This window comes from Dama dama, chromosome 33, assembly GCF_033118175.1.
Source record: "Dama dama isolate Ldn47 chromosome 33, ASM3311817v1, whole genome shotgun sequence".
Lineage (NCBI taxonomy): Eukaryota > Metazoa > Chordata > Mammalia > Artiodactyla > Cervidae > Dama > Dama dama.
Genome location: NC_083713.1, coordinates 26,745,860 through 26,762,593, shown reverse-complemented (window position 1 = coordinate 26,762,593; position 16,734 = coordinate 26,745,860). Strand labels below are relative to the sequence as shown.

Here is a 16,734-nt window from a genome sequence, read left to right as displayed (position 1 = left end):
GGACTGTAGCCCACCAGGCTCCTCTGTCCATGGGTTTCTCCAGGCAAGAATACTGGAGTGGGTTGCCATGCCCTCCTCCAGGGAATCTTCCCAACCCAGGGATCGAACCCACGTCTCTTGCACTGCAGGTGGATTCTTTACCATCTAAGCCACCAGGGAAGACGATATAGACCTGAATGAAGTTCAAATATATCACCTACTGTAGAAAAAATTCATATCAACACCCAAGTCAGGATCACAGACAAAACATAATAATTAAATATGATTTGCATTGTACCTTTTATATAGTGACCTCATTTACATCCCCTCTTTGAACCTCAGACTAACTGTGTGAACAGAATAGTGCTAATGTTATTACCCACAATTTACAGATGGAGAAACTGAGCTTAGTACATTCTGAGTATCTTCTTCATCACGCAGTAGTATATGTAGCTGAACCAGGGACAGAGCCCAAGTCTGCTTACTCCAAATCCAATTTCACTTTTTTTTTTCATGAATAATAATATTTCGTCTCTAACAGATAGCCTCAAGTTCTTCTCTGGTGGATTTACTGCACAAGCAGTGGCATGCAAGGAAATATCTTTCTGTCCCTGATTCATGAAGAATTAATTTGTATAAAGGAAAAATAATGCACCCACATAGCATCTCCTCAAAAAATGTTTGCATTTTCTATCTGATATATGTGTCTCATACACAAAGGCAGGTAGCTATAACTATCTGCTTCCATCTGAATTTGTTTTTCTCAACTTGCTGCTTAGGTATTTTTAAAGGAAAATATTTGTGGCTGTACCTTTGAGAAGGTTTAATGGTACAAAGATAGTAAACACTTTTGCTGGGAGAATTTCTGGCATATTCAGCTTCTGAACTTGAAAAACCTCAAATCACAATGTCCCCAAACACTTAGGCCTCAGAGGCACTGAATTATGGAACCTTTATCCCATGTCCTGATGGGGATGACCTCATTTCTCCCAAATATTCTCGAGACTTTTACCCTTAACAGCAGTTCTAAACTGCATTCGTTTCTGACTTCACAAAGAGGGGAAGAATCCCCATGTACACAGGGTTTGCTGTCAGAACTGGAGAATGTCTAATTGTATCTGATAAGCTTAAAAGGGAAAAACAAGATGGCAGAGGAGTAGGTGGATGTGGAGTACATCTCTTTCCACGGATATAGCAGAAATACACCTTCAGATACAGAAATGCTTGCAGAATACCAGCTGAGAGGAGACCAGAGTACCTAACCACTAGAAAAGAATATATAGAACCACACAAAACTCGAGATCAAGCCCTGAGCCTTTGGAGTGGGAGCACTGACTCCAAGACCCTAGACTACCAGAGAACTAACCCTAGGGAGTATCAAATAGTGAGAACTTCCACAAAGGAAACCACTTGAACACAAGACCGGGCATCACCCAACCACCAGTAGCACCCTGTGCAGGACGCGTCATCCAAACAACAAACAAGACAAAAATACAAACTCAGTCATCAGCAGACAGGAGTATCACCTCACTCAGCCCTGCCCATCAGAGGGAAAAAAAAAAAAAACCTCAGCACAAATCTCACCCTATATGAAACTTCACAAACCACTGGACCAAACCTTAGGAGGGCAGAAACCAAAAGGAAGAAAAAATTCAGCCTTGAAACCTGGGAAGAGGAGACCGCAAACACAATGAGTTTAAAACAAAATAATGAAAAGGCAGAGAAATACTGCGCAAATGAAGGAACAGACTAGAAACAGAAGTCCAAATAAATGAAGAGGAAATGGGCAAACTACCTGAAAAAGAATTCAGAATAATGACAGTAAAGATGATCAAAACCTTGAAAACAGAATGGAGAAAATGTATCTGATAAGGTTAAAATGTCCTTTTCTGGGTTGAGGGTAAGGGGAGAGGGTTGTGATGTGGCAGGGAAATGAGCCGACAGAGCAGAGCAGGATACCTTAAATGGCCCATCACCAGGCTCCAGGAATGTCTCAAATACTTAAGAGCTAACTCTTAAGAAGCAAGTGTCCTGGGAGGTGAAGCAAAGAAACAAACACATTGTGCTGGTTTGTTAGACAAGGGGGTGGGAAACCACTCCAAACTTTCCTTTAAGGGAAGTGGAAGAGTTGAATCTCAGGTCTTTTAAGAGCATTGGAAACTGACCCATGCTTGAGAAATGACTTGAAAGCAGGAGAATCAGGTGGACTGAGGTGGAGTGTTACCACCATAAAGCATTCCAGCCCCAGGAAAAAAATAGTAAAGCATTTCCTTTATTTTGGTGCTTGACCAGGTCTTACATATTTATAACACTGACTTTTCTGGGTATTTTTCCCATGCACCAGGTCTACTGGGTGACAAGTCTAGAAGAACTGGGTTATTTGTCTTTCACCTGCCCAGGTTACCACTGGCCATGCCAGCGTGCCTGCTTGGGGCCTGGGCGAATCCCTCATTTTATCCACGTTCCAATAACCGAAGAGCTCTGTCTCTGACCTTGATAAATTCCTTGATAAAACTGTATTTACCAGCAGCTTCTGATATCACCTGAGCCCTTCCATCCTTTAATGTAGAAAATGCCTCTCCCTCCACCCCCGTTTATTATCTTGTCTGTAACTAGACATTGCCACCAGAATGCGTCCCCTGCAGAAACTAGGCCTTTCCCCAGCAGGATCCTACAAATCCCCATCAATGTGGCACCACGCAGGTTTGTAAAGAAGCAGGGATGCCTAATGCCTCTGCCTGTGACATCTGGAGAAGGACAAGTAAAGACCAGGTACATTCATGTGCTGCCACTCAGAGCAGCCGGAGAGCCGATTCACTTCCCTGGCCTCACAGGTCCTCTGTGAAGGTAACGTGCGAGGTCCCTCCTCCTGCTCGATCGGGGCACAGTGTTCCCTTGGCTCTTGAAAGCCAGATTGCCTTCAGCCCTGGGGACCCTTTCATGACTCTTTGAACTGGCTGGGAGCTGATTTGTGGGAACCCTTCTCCATTTTTCTTTCCTGTCTGCCCCAACAAAGACCAAAGCAGGAGAGGTACTCAATGCCACTGCCTGCCACAAGAAACCTGCTTGTAAAACGTGACTTTGTTCAGTGATGATGGTGGGGAAGTAGGTGGGGCGTATGGAGGGGAGAAGCTTTGTTTGAGGCCAGAGCAGAGAGGTCTTTTCTGAGACACCAGATGGCACAGCAGCCCTGAGCCGGCATCCCGGCGAAGGCTTGGCCTGTTCTGTTGCTGCAGCCTCAAGCTCTAGGGCCGCTGGGCTGAGAGAGGGGCTTCCATCTGCCTCCCACTCATGGACACAGGACGGTACACCGACTTCAGCTCCACCTGGCCTCCTCCCTGGGACCTCCCTCAACCTTCAACCCTAACAACGTGTTGATGGAAACCCCTCACGGCACACCTCTCATGAATGCTTTTGTTGCTTTCTCAGTGGTAAGGGTACTCGTTTTCTAAAGCCAGTCTCTGCTCACCTTGCCATCCTGACTTCTCTCACCTCGTCAAAACATGTGCTGTGAACAGGACCGAAAAGACGGTTGCTGTCTGGGTGGATCACCCAGTGACAGTGGCCTGCCTGTGATGACACTGACCGCTGTAGACCACAGGCTTGTTGTTGTTTTTTTTTCCCCCTTTCATTCAGGATGTTATTTAGGACTCAGAGACTAACTCTTCTAGGCTTTGTTCCATTCGGTTTCACACACCTGTCATGGGTTTCTCCGGGCCATCCAGCAAGCCCCATGGAAGTCTTTATTTCTTGATTTTGGTTACTGATGAATGGAGGACCAGGGGTAGAATGAGTTCCACGTGGGCCTCTGCAGATTGGCCAACAGCACCCCCACCCCTGAAGGCAGTGGGAGCTGTGCTTTGGGACAGGCCTTGCTTTCTATGAGAGGCACATGGGGAGCAGGCAGGCTGAACCCCTTCCTTCCGTCCTCCCACCAGTTGCCAAACTCAGGAGGCTCTCCCAGGAAGGGAGCCCTTCCCAGGAAGTCCCTCCTGGGAGAGCTCCCACTTCTCCCCCTCCTCTGTGTCTGGCAGGAGGGCCCAGGGCTCTGCTTCCTTCTCAGGCCGCTCCTGGACATTTGTCTTGGCAGGTCTCAAGTTGTAGCCTGGGCAGCCCGCTGCTCGCCAGCCCCTGCCCTGCGTGGGGCAGTGTTTCGATGAACCCCTGGGACCTTCTCCTGCCCTTGTCTTATCAGCGGTGCTGTCTTCCTTCTGTGAGTGCAGAGCTGTGTCTGCCTCCAGGCCTCTCTCAGCCATTCCATCCCCATCTGCTTCCCATCACGCAAGAATTCCCAAAACACTCCGATCTTGCTGATAGTACTATTTTATGGTTTGTCACGGTGGCGTGACTTATTTTCAGTGCTGTTTTGGATATTAAACATCTTTCCTATTATATGTTTAGCATGGCAGTCAAAACTCTGACCAAAACAAGGATCCAGTCCAACAGGTGCTGCTTGGTTTTTGACGGTCATCTCTGTTTAGGCCCCCACTGAACTTGACTTAGATGGGGTAGCTTTAGCTGATAATTTCTTAAAACTGGATGAGTAAATTTATAATCCTACCCAAAAAAAAAAATCTGTTTTTTCTATCTTTGAATGGGATTTGGAGAAAGAGGTCAGGGCCAACATTTTCATCCTGTCTCCTCCCTCCATTAATAATTAACTGCTTAGCACATCACGTACGTGTACTATAGTTAGAATTGTGTCATGGGCATCTTGTCTTACTGGACCTTCAGTGGGGAGGATAACAGAGCATAAGGCCTTCAGGTCACAGGACAAGAACTGGTCCTTGGTACTGCTGCCACCTCCCCCGGGCAAACCCTGAGTTCAGCAGGAATCACAAGAACTGGTGCATTCATCCAATGAGACGTATTGAACACCTCCCATTTTATCATGTCATCCTGCATGGGCACCATATTTCCAGCATATCAATGCTTTGTGTATATTAGCTCATTTGATCTTTACAACAATCCTATTTATTATCCCTATTTTTACAGATGTAGGAACCAAGCATTAGACCAATTGGGTACCTAGGAAGTTCCTATTTTAGATCTCAAATCCTGTTTCTATTATTAACACAGTACCCTTTGCACACCAGATGCTGCTTCTCTTGAGCAGTGTAGAGTCATGGATTTCTAAGCAAATAACATTCTTCAGAGTATGTTTCGATTGCAACAGCAGTTGGACCATGTGCCTTGGAAGAATAAATTTTGGAGAACCAGTTTTGCCTCAGAGAGGGGACATCCGAGCTGGGCCTGTGGCAGAAAACAAATATCCCAGGCACAGAGAAGAACATGTGAAGAGTCTTAGACGTGTGAAAGAGCATTGCGTGTTTTAGAACTGGGGGCATGTCCGGTTATGCCTGGAGCACAGAGCACATTAGCCGGGAGGAAAGGTGTGAAGAGAGGAGAGATGAGTCTAGAAAAGCCACTGAGACCAACTTAAAAAGTTTTGTGTGATGATGAGGGAGCACTTCTGGACAGACTGAGCTTGTGGGTTGTCTGGGAATTGATGGTCAGGAAGTTACTAGAGCTCAGGAAAGAAATCTGTTTGGAGATTAAAATTTAGGTCTCGGCATCACATAGATGAAAGTTGGGGGCTTTTCCCAGGGAGACAAGGTAGAAGAAAGTGAGAACAGAGCTGAGGACAGCCTGGGGCACAGCACAATTCACGAGGTGAACAGAGAAACAACAGACGATAAAAGACCCTGAGGAGAGATGCCTGGCAAACCGGAAGAGAGCCAGCAGCCTTGGCGAGGACAGCTCAGACAGTGCGCTCAGACAGTATGGGGCAGTGGGGAGTTCGGGAGTGGTTGGAAATAGCTTGAATGTTACCATCTTTACCTCTCTCCTCCTGCACTTTGATGCAAGTCCTAAGACTAAACAGCTCCAAGAGCAGCCTTGACCCACTCTGTCAAGTTCCCCGTGTGCTGCATTGAGGGTCTGACATTGTTCATCATATTTTAACTCTTGGATGAAATTCAGTGATTTTTAACATAATGGGATTTGTAGATCTTAAAGGCAGCACTTAATTTTTTAATCTGTAAGACTCGATCAGTGTGGATTTCATGTTGATCCAATGTGAACCCTCTTCCTAAACTTGTAGATATCTGCTCCCCAAATTTCAACTCTGAATCTAAATTCAGATGTAGATTTTAGAACTAAATTCTGTCCTTTCTTTTCCCAGACAGGTTTTTCTTATCCCTCCGTAATGCTCACCCCCTCTACCGTGGAGGTGAGAATGAGACTTGGTGACTGTTTTCTCCTTTAGCCAAGCTTCTAGGAGGGTCCGTGCTATTTGCAGCTGATGTCAAGAAGCAGGAACAGCAGGGCTGCTCCTCGTGCTGAAGAGCCATAATCCTATTACACCCACCTTGAGGCTTTCAAGTTAGCTGCCTCTAAAGCAGTAGATGGACTGAGGTGACGCAATTGACTTTTAAATCTCCAAGGGTCCTAGTTTCAAAATCCCCATGTCTAAGTCAAGTAGTAGATTAGGCCCCTCACTAAGAAGGCCTGGCTCCTTCAGAATCCCTGTGGCCGTAGCTTTTCCTTCGGTATTTGTGGGTCCCATACTTTCTGTGTTCCACAATGTGTCCTTAAGTGGTAATCCTTGGCAGGAGGTGAACTTGGCTGGCATCTCCCTGGTTCATGGATTTAGTACCTGTCTTTGTACAGGCAGGATTAGGAAATATAGAAACAGTCGTCTGTTGTTTCTGTAAGAGAAGGCTATCACATCCGTTGGTTCATGTTAAAGCTGTCCTTGAGAAGGTAATGCCCAAGGTATACAAACAGTTTTCTTCCAATTAGCCCCCTTTTGATCCATGATATGGTTACAAATTATCTAATGCAACTATTTTAGAATATTTATAATTCAGTTTTAATAGCTCAAAGTACTTATCTAATAATTGAGTAAGTTCTAGATATAATTTGCTGAACCAAAGGTCATACTTAATTTTTAAGTTCATTTTTCTTATGCAAGGGCTTGAGTTTGGGATATCACGCTGCTGCTTTTTTTTTTCACTTACACAGATGAATATGCAGATGCCTTCCTATTTGCTGCTTCCTTTAGCTCTCACATCACTCTCAGGAAGATACTATCCCCAGTTTACAGAAGGAACTGAGTCTCTGACGTCACGTGGCTGGTGAGGGGTTGCATGAAGGTTAAAACCTGATCTTCAGACTCTAAATTCAGTGCTCTGCTCAGTACAGCAGCAAGGCTTCCTGAATTTACTTGATCAAGGAAAGATTTACTCTTTTTTTTTTTTTTAATTGCCATGCCACACAGCTTGTGGATCTTAGTTACCTGACCTGGGATTAAGCCCAGGCTACGTCAATGAAAGGAAAGCTTGGAGTCCCAACCACTGGACTACCAGGGAATTCCCAAAGAACATTCTTTATAGTACAGTGTAATGATGGAACACCATTGGTAGCTCATCGAGGTTTAAAGGTTTTGTATATTGTAACATTGAATAATACCGTAAGTTACTGAAATTTTAGGACAGTGCATAACATGGGTGATGATTATGTAATAAGTAACACTCGTGACTGCAATAGTTAGCTGAAAGTAAATGCCACCTTGGAAAAGACCCTAATGCTGAGGGCAGGAGGAGAAGGGGACGACAGAGGATGAGATGGTTGGATGGCATCATCGACCCAATGGACACAGGTTTGGGTGGACCCTGGGAGTTGGTGATGGACAGGGAGGCCTGACGTGCTGTGGTTCATGGGGTCCCAAAGAGTCAGACACGAATGAGCAATTGAACTGAAACGCCACCTGACCACCAATGTGGAGAGTGACTTCCTAGAGCTCTCAGAATTAATAACACATTTGTTTGTTTTTTTAGTTTCAACAACATTAGGGTTCCTTGTATTGCAGAGAGCAATAGAAGATCCAAATTACTGACCAATCATCCCTTTTCCCATTGATGTAAAATTAAACACGATTAGTGATTTCTGACATGAAAGATGATCAGAAATCCTCTCAGTTCTCCCATGCCAAGATGTCCATAATGTGTCCAAACCTCATTCTTAAAGGCAAGGTATATGATAGTAGTTTCAGAATAAATTATAGGAAAAAAAAAACTGCATAGTATACTGATTAACATCTCATGGAAGAATGGTAGACCATGGTACAGAGTTTGGGGAATGTGATGTTTCTTCCCTACTTTCCCTTTCTTAATAATTCTACACACTCCTATTTGCCTTCTGCTCATCTCATGTCCTCACCTCCACAGGGAGGTGAGAAAACATTGTTTATATAAGTCCTTTAAGTCCTGTGGTAGAAGCATATTACCCAACCCAGAACAACAGGGATAGCAGCATTATTCTTCTAGGCTAAGATATCACATAGAATTCCAAGAAATTTGTGTCAGTCAAGTTGATTGAACCAGCAGTTCCTGGTGATGTTAAAAGATAAGTTTGTTGATCTTGATTAAGGTAGTAATAAAAGATAATTTTGTAGAATCATCATCTACAAAGTAAGAGATCTGAGTTAGCCAACTATGATGTGAACAGAGATGTTCCTCCCTCTGAGGTTGGAAGGGAAGGGGATTAGGTGCAGTTTTGATTTCTTCCATGTCCTTCCATCAAGGAACAGGTTCATGTCAAAATTCCCTGTAGGGATTATCATAGCATCATCTCTCCCTCTGCCAGGGTCTTTTTATCAGGATTTCTCCTAAGAATTCCCTGAACATGTTTTACTGACCCCTGAAGCCCCTTTTGTATTTCAAACTCTAATAATGACTTTCATCTCATTATTTCCTTGTTACTGTTTTCTTTGTAGACCTGGACAGAGGACTGTGGATGACCTAGAAATTATCTATGAAGAACTCCTTCACATTAAAGCCTTATCCCATCTTTCTACCACAGTAAGTTGTCCCTCAGCTGAGCATGGTTGGGGGCACTTTGAATTAAATGCACTGTTTGGACTGGGGGAGAGGACTATAGTCTGAGGGAGGAACAGGGATGTCTAAATTCTACCTCATAAAGCACCCCTTCTCGCTCTCCTGAGATGCTAAGGAAGTTGTACCTACATACAATCAGCAAAGAAGGGTCAAGTATTATCCGGTTTTCAGTAGTTGCCCTAAACATTAGAGCCGCCTGATGAGAGTGGAACTGGAGCATATACTTCAAACTTCCCGAGCCTTGGAACCTGCCATAATTCAACCCAGAGCCAGGCCTTAAGATAGGTTTTCAGTCCCTTCCATGGAATAAAGAGCCATATGGGGCAGCAGCAAGAGAAATCAAGATGACCTGGCCTGGCCCAGGGGGCCGGCTCCACCCAGGTTTGCTGCCCAATTGAGAAAAGAAGCGTAAGGTGCCAAAGAGCATTGGTTCAGGTATTTTAGGGCATACGAGCAGCACTTGCTGGTGGGAAGTGGCCCAATGCCTGTATCTGACTCTGAACGTTTACATGATAAGGATATTATAGAAAAGCAGTGGACAGAAATGCCTCCTGCCATAGGAGGAACACAGAAACATGAGTTCCAGGCAACGTAAGTCTCCTGTATGCTAATAATTAATAATAATGAGGATGATGATAATAAAAAGAAGTTGTTTCAACATCTACAGATTACATGCCATGTTCACAAATGGCATGCCAGGTTCCTCAGCAGTGTCTGCCTGGCTCGTTGGCCTTTCATTCCCAGCTCACTGGGTGATACCAAGGTGTCAATGTCCCACGGCGGCAGCGTCTGCAGGCCCCGCTCCGGGCTGTAAAGCCGAGGTCTCTGCTGAGAGCAGTGCGGCATTCACCACAACCCCAAGTGGAGTGCTGCAGACCTTTCCCCTTTAACCCAGACAGGGCTGCCTTCACCTGCTCCCACTGCCTGCATTCCTCGGGTCGGGAAGCTCGCTCACCTACACGGAGCATCCAGGGGTCTGGTCCAGCCCACCCTCACACCCTCCCACCAACCACCCTGTTACCTTCACTGTCTCCATGGTGGGACACGTCCAGTGCCCAGGGGCCTCACCCAGGGAGCTCCTGCATCTGTAGGGGATGCAGCCGAGGCCCCACAAGCTCATGCTTGGGAGGGGAGTGAGGGAAGACCTCTGTGCCCTATCTGCTGTCTGGGTCTCCACCCTGCATGTGTTCTGACTTCCGCAGCCTTGGAAGAATCATGGGTAGTAGAGAGGAAGGGAAGGCTTCTACCTTAAACCCCAGGTCCCCAGGCAATGTGGAAGTTCTCAGGTTATTTGGTTCTTAGGGAGACAGAGCCATAATTTGGGACCAGAATTTGGAATTTAAAAAGAAACAGCTATCAAAATCTCTGCACGAGGACCTCCCTCTTGGTCCAGTATCTAAGACTCCTTGCTCCCAACGCAGAGGGCATGGGTTCGACTCCTGATCAGGCAACTAAATCTCATGTGCCACAGCTGAAGATGCCATGTGCCACAACTAAGACCCAGCAGAGCCAAATAAATAAATATTAAAAAAAAAATCTCCTCCCACATTTAAGCTTAATTATTCAACTTCAAGACACTGAGTTTTCCAACATGTTTGCACTTATGCATGATGTGTGATGCAAGGAAGAACCTCCAGGAGCAAGAGTTATATGATACTGTGGATACTCTCACCCTCTCACCAAGACAAAAGATAGGCAGAGAAGTTGCCTAGCTCATGCACATGCAACCATGTTGTAAACAGTCTCTGGGAAGCTGATCTTGTATGAATGAGCATGTAAAATAGCTTTTGTAAAAGTTTCAAGAATCTAGTGGCACAAGACTTGGAAGCAGCCTAACTGTTCATCGACAAGTGTATGACTAAAGAAGATGTGGTATAGGTATGCAATGGAATACTACTCAGCCATAAAAAAGAACAAAATCTTGCCATTTGCAGAAACATGGATGAGCCTAGAGATTATCATGCTAAGTGAAGTAAGTCAGACAGAGAAAGACAAATGTATCACATGTTACTTATATGTAAAACCTAAAAAAAAGTGATACAGAGGAACTTATTTATAAAACAGACACACAGATGTACAAATGGAGAAGGGAAGGAGGCATATATTTGGAATTTGAGATTAACAGATATAACTACTGCATATAAAATAGATAAATAACAAGGTCCTACTGTATAGCATGGGGAATTATATTCAATATTTTATAATAAAATGAAATGGAAAATCAGAAAAAGAATAGATATGGGTATAACTGAATCACTTTGCTGAGATATTGTAAATCAACTATACTTCAGTTTTAAACAACAAATCTAGTGGCACATGTTGTGGAAGTGGTTCTAAGTGGGAGGAGCAGCCAGGCAGAGTGGGAGGCGGCTGTTTGGAAGTTGGTGCTGTTCAGAAAGAGAGCAAGTCCCTTCCCCACACCCCAAAATCTGGCTTTTCCCTGCATTCTTTCTCTTTTTCTTCTAGGTGAAACGGGAATTAGCAGGTGTGCTCATTTTTGAGTCTCATGCCAAAGGAGGGACTGTGTGTAAGTGAAGGCTGTAACGCTGCGTGGTGCCTGGCTTGCCCCCTCCCGAACATGTGCCACTGGACCCTGACTGTAAATGCTCCCCTTTCTTCGGCCTGGGACAGACTTGCCAGGATGTCACGTGGCACACTTGTTTTTCTGGACCCGTGATTATTCCCAGCATGTCTGTGGCTCTGCAGCCTGGTGGGTGTCAGGTACCAGCATGGGAGCGCTTACCAGCCAGCATCTCCACTTGCTGCCTCCCCTGCTGGCTCAAGGTCGTGTTTAAAGAGGGTGGGATGAAGTCACACTGTCTTCAGGGGAGAGTGCAAGCAAAACCTTTGCACAGTGACCTCACTTCAATTTTGTGGCTTGAGAAGGCCTAATCCATCTCTTGAGAGGCTAGTTAGAAGAGCGTACTATCCTGCTTGCTTCTCACGCTTCCAATATCAGCTGCAAGCCTGAGAGAATTTCTTTGCCCAGGTATTTATGCAGCACTAATATGTAGTATCTCTCCATTAAGTACCTCATAGTTTAGTTCTATGATCATATTTGGGAGCAAGAAATTGAAAGTGAAAGTGTTAAGTCATTCAGTTGTGTCCGACTCCTTGCGACATGGACTGTAGCCTACCAGGCTCCTCTGTCCATGGGATTCTCCAGGCAAGAATACTGGAGTGGGTTGCCATTTCCTTCTCCAGGGGATCTTCCTGACCCAGGGATCGAACCCAGGTCTCCCGCATTGCAGGTGGATTCTTTACTGTGTGAGCCCACCAGGGAAGCCAGAAGGCCTCTTAAGAAATTGAAATTTCATATTAATAAATGTGAGCAGAATTATTTCGACTGGCATTTCCCACTCATCCTACAAAACCATTCTTGGAAGACATGGTGAATGGTGTATTCAGGACACGAATGCCTCCTCTAATCTCTTGGAGAATTGTAAGACACGCCAGCATGCTCTGTTCCTCAGGAGTCTACAGTAAGGAAAAAGTTCACACCACTTAAACTGATACTGCCTTAACCTAAGGAAACATAAAAAAACATTTTTAATGGACACCTGTTAACTTTTCAGGAGACCTTCTTTGGAAAATCTTGCTCTTTCTTCAGATTGAGCTGTGTGAGTCGAATAAACAGAGACCGTGAATTGTAAAAGCAAAAAGAGTTAACATTGATGTTTCAAATATTTTACTTTTAGTCCTCAAAAGTCGTGTAAATCCATGGCTGATTCATGTCAATGTATGACAAAAACCACTACAATATTGTAAAGTAGTTAGCCTCCAACTAATAAAAATAAATGAAAAAAAAAAGAATATAAAAGAGATCAAACAAGAAAAAAAAGTGTATAACTAACATCGATAGTTCCTTTAATAAGAATGTTTTTTCATTACTTTTTAAAGGTTCACATTAACATTTAAAAAATGTTCATGATTACTGGTGACTTACGACTTCTTTTATGCTTTTCCTTCAATCTTACTGACAGTTTTCATTTTATCACGAAATATTTAAGTATTTCAGACAAATCATTAGAGATTGTTACAAACCCCTTTCTAAAAAGCACTTTTATCAAGTACTAACCTGACACTGTGTTTTTTCATATTTTCATTTTTTATATTTTCTAAAAAATGAAATTCTACATTTGAAGAGTTTGTTTCCTTTTTTATCTTATTCTTCTCTTTTCCTCCCTAAGGTAACTCCTACCCTATATCATATGGTTATCATTCCAACCCATTTTTTAAAAACTGTATGTAGATATGTATCCATCAACAATATGTAGTGCTGATTTGCATGTTTTCAGACTTCACTTTGGGCTTCCTGGTGGCTCAGTGGTAAAGAATCTGCCTGCTGATGCAGGAGATGTGGGTTTGACACCTGGGTCAGAAAGATCCCCTGGAGAAGGGAATGGCAACCCACTCCAGTATTCTTGCCTGGAAAATCCCATGGACAGAGGAGCCTGGCAGGCTACAGTCCATGGGGTCAGAAAAGAATCAAACACGATTGAGCAACTAAACAACAACAAACTTCATGTTATTGGTCAGATTACTTTTAAAAACTCTGTTCTATAGCTTAGTAAGTTTTGATGAGTTGTGGGGGGAAGTGTATTGCTTTAAGGAATGGATTGCTGGAGAATTAATAGTAAATATATATCTGTAGGACACAGCAAGGAGTACAGTGTTTCTGTTTCTTTCATGTTCTAAAGAAAAGGAAGTAATATTCCACCTGAATAAGTTAGTGTTTGCTAGTATTTTTTTTCCTTCTGGAATTAAATGCATAATTCTGAGGCCTTTAAAATGATGATTTGATAAGCTGTAATTTATACTGATGTGTTTCTATTCTTGTCATGTCTTTTTTCTTTTTGTATCTAGTATTTAACCAAGGGGAAGAAGGCACCTCATGGTACATTATTCTAAAAGGATCAGTGAATGTAGTCATTTATGGCAAGGTATATATATTTTTTCTTTTGAAACTTTATTATGCTGCATTTACTACTGGCTCTAAGTATTAACAAAGTAATGCTACAGTTAAACTTGCTACAACATTGTTACTCGATGTAGAAAAGACATTATAGCCTCTCTAGTCATATATTATCTAAATTTTTATACTCAAGAGTAGCACTGAACTTTCTAGGACTCATGGATTACAATGTATATATGTAAGTCAGGTCCTAGCACATATTACTCAATGAAAGAAAAATGAGACATGATAATATAATTATGTGATCCTTTCCCCTGTGGCATCTCTGGGTACAACCTATTGATATATATTCAGTGTTTTGGGGGCAGGGAGGCTTGTGGTGTGAGGCGGGTGGGTATGTGCCCTGTTCCAGGGATCACCTTCATCTGCATGATTTGTTCTCTCCAGGGGGTGGTCTGTACCCTGCATGAGGGCGATGACTTTGGCAAGTTAGCCCTAGTGAATGATGCCCCGAGAGCTGCCTCCATCGTCTTGAGAGAAGATAACTGCCATTTCTTAAGAGTGGACAAGGAGGATTTCAACCGGATCCTGAGGGTGAGTCTGAGGTGCAGGGTGGCCGAGGGGCTCCCTGTTGCCACTTTTGCCTGATGAGTGAAGGATTCGAGCAGCACAGTGACTAATGAATGCTCTAGGGCCAAAGAGCCTTGCTTACAGACCTGCTATGTTCAGTGTGCTGGTGTGGGTTCTGGGGTCCAGAGGTGATATTCTAGTAAAGCTGTAAATATGTCACACTGTTCCGGACCAAATAACCCTGCACACACCTGAACCAGTTCATGAGCATTAAAACACAGAGATGCCTTGGCAAAATATCACAGTCTAAGACATTTCTCTTTGCTCTCCTAGGCTTCCCCTTTTGTGTCTGTCCTCACCTCCTTCTCCATATGTTTCTCTATCCTAAACCTCCTATCTCTTCCCAGATCTGAACCTTATATTCTCTCCCACCCTCTGAATTTATTTAGTGACTACATTTTAGCGGCAATTAATGTCCACCATGGTTATTCCAACAAGCGTTTTCATTTCAAGTACTTTACATCAAATTGATTCACCCTCAAGGAATTTCAGACTTCGACAAGTAGGTGAAGAATAGTTGGAGTGGTAGATGGAAGCTTGTGACAGTATTAGTGAGAGTGGGTGACATTTAGAATAGATGGTCCCTGGGTTCTTGCTATCATCCAGCTCCTGGTCCCTTGGGAGGGCCAATCCAACTTAAGTGGTGGAGGCCTGTCTGTGGATTGCTGGGCATTTGACAGCATGCCAGCAGTCCTGGCCTTTCAGGTGGCCTGTGGTCTCTCCCCCTCACCCAGTGTTCCCTCCAGGATCACTTTGCTCTTATCCCATCCCTACCAGCTCACAGAGCAGACTTCCTCCTCTGCCCCTCCCAGCCTGAGTATCCTTCTGTATCCTGCACTAAAATCCTAAATGCACCTTCTATGCTTTCTGGTACCTTTGGTGTTATTTAATGATGATTTACAATCTCATTCCCATTCCTTATGTGTGGACACCTATCCGTACCCTTTCATGGCAAGATTCCTGACAACAAAATTTGTGTTGGGAATATATTCTCTTAATGCGAACAAAATTAAGTTAAAAGTTAAATAATGTAGGGGAAAAAACCCACCATATGGAATTTGACTTGGTTCTTATCCTGTCTCTTCAAATAGGAGCCAAAGGATGAGAAAAAGCACACTAAATTTTTTAAATAAATTACTTTAAATGACTTTGTAATTTGAACTTTACACTTTGAAAGTTTACACACATGGATTTTACACTCAGCCACAAAATTCTTCGAAAGAATCAGATTATGACCATTATCATGGATGTACTTTATAAAATTATTCCAAGTACCTGAAAAATATTTTTAACAAGCTTCAAACTGATATTTTTAAAAGTCTTTTGATTAGAGGGAAAACATGCCACTCCTAAGAAAACTATATGCCCTCAGAAGATAATCAGAATGAAAGAACTCTGTGGAAGTGGAGTGCTATTTGCCACATAGCTTTCTAGAGACTAAGTGGCTTGGCTCCTCTCTCTTCACTGTACCGCCCTCTCCCAGAGGTTCCTCTGAGCACCACCACCCCTCTCTCCTCAGCTGATTTTCTGAATCGTGGGTAAAAGTAGCGTTTTAAATGCACGTGCCTCCAACCTCATCTGGTCCTCTCTGACCGTTCCAGCCCCTGACTTTGAAAATGACTTAATTTGTAGACGCAACAATTAGCATCACAAGCAGAAAATGAGTTTCTGAAGCATTTGAAATTTTTGTCATTGTCTGAGAAAACGGCAGCATCTGTATGTGGTGTAATTTGTATTTGCAGGACGTTGAGGCGAACACAGTCAGACTTAAAGAACATGACCAAGATGTCTTGGTGCTGGAGAAGGTCCCAGCAGGGAACAGGGCTTCTAATCAAGGAAACTCACAGCCTCAGCAAAAGTAGGTTTGCCTCCAACACTGCAATTGCCAGACTATGATTAACCTTTTCACATGGTATCATCATCTCTACAATAGCATGTTCTCCTTTTTTTGTGGAAGACGGCAGCCTGTGTGACTTTTTTTTTCTCTCTATTGACTAATCACACATCTTGTGTAGGATAATGTATCCGTTTCTGGCACTGCGTCCAGCTTGGTGCTGCCTGGAGTAATTCCAGAGAGAATACTCCCCTACTCTAAGAATGCTTCCTCTATACTATGTTCAACTGTAATAGCTTTGGAGCAGAAGGCATCGGTGAGAACAACAGGAACAGGAATGCCAGGCAGCTTGAGGGATACACAGGCCCCTGGGTGTGGAGAACCTTTGGCATTTGAATTTCATATGTAGGATTTCTCAAGAAGTGTTTTCATCTTGTTATCTGCATAAGCATCTTTGATGGAAACCCAGACTTCAG

General features: G+C 43.6%; 1 protein-coding gene across 6 annotated transcripts in view; it reads left to right on the top strand.

The window, feature by feature from the left end:
- RAPGEF4 (Rap guanine nucleotide exchange factor 4) overlaps positions 1-16,734 on the top strand; it is a 318,295-nt gene that overhangs the window by 237,477 nt on the left and 64,084 nt on the right. For all 6 annotated transcript variants that reach the window (XM_061135069.1, XM_061135068.1, XM_061135067.1 and 3 more), the window contains 5 exons: positions 8,759-8,843; positions 11,346-11,406; positions 13,746-13,822; positions 14,242-14,388; positions 16,167-16,282. In XM_061135069.1, the coding sequence (XP_060991052.1) occupies positions 8,759-8,843; positions 11,346-11,406; positions 13,746-13,822; positions 14,242-14,388; positions 16,167-16,282 (486 nt within the window). The remainder of the gene's footprint in view (positions 1-8,758; positions 8,844-11,345; positions 11,407-13,745; positions 13,823-14,241; positions 14,389-16,166; positions 16,283-16,734) is intronic.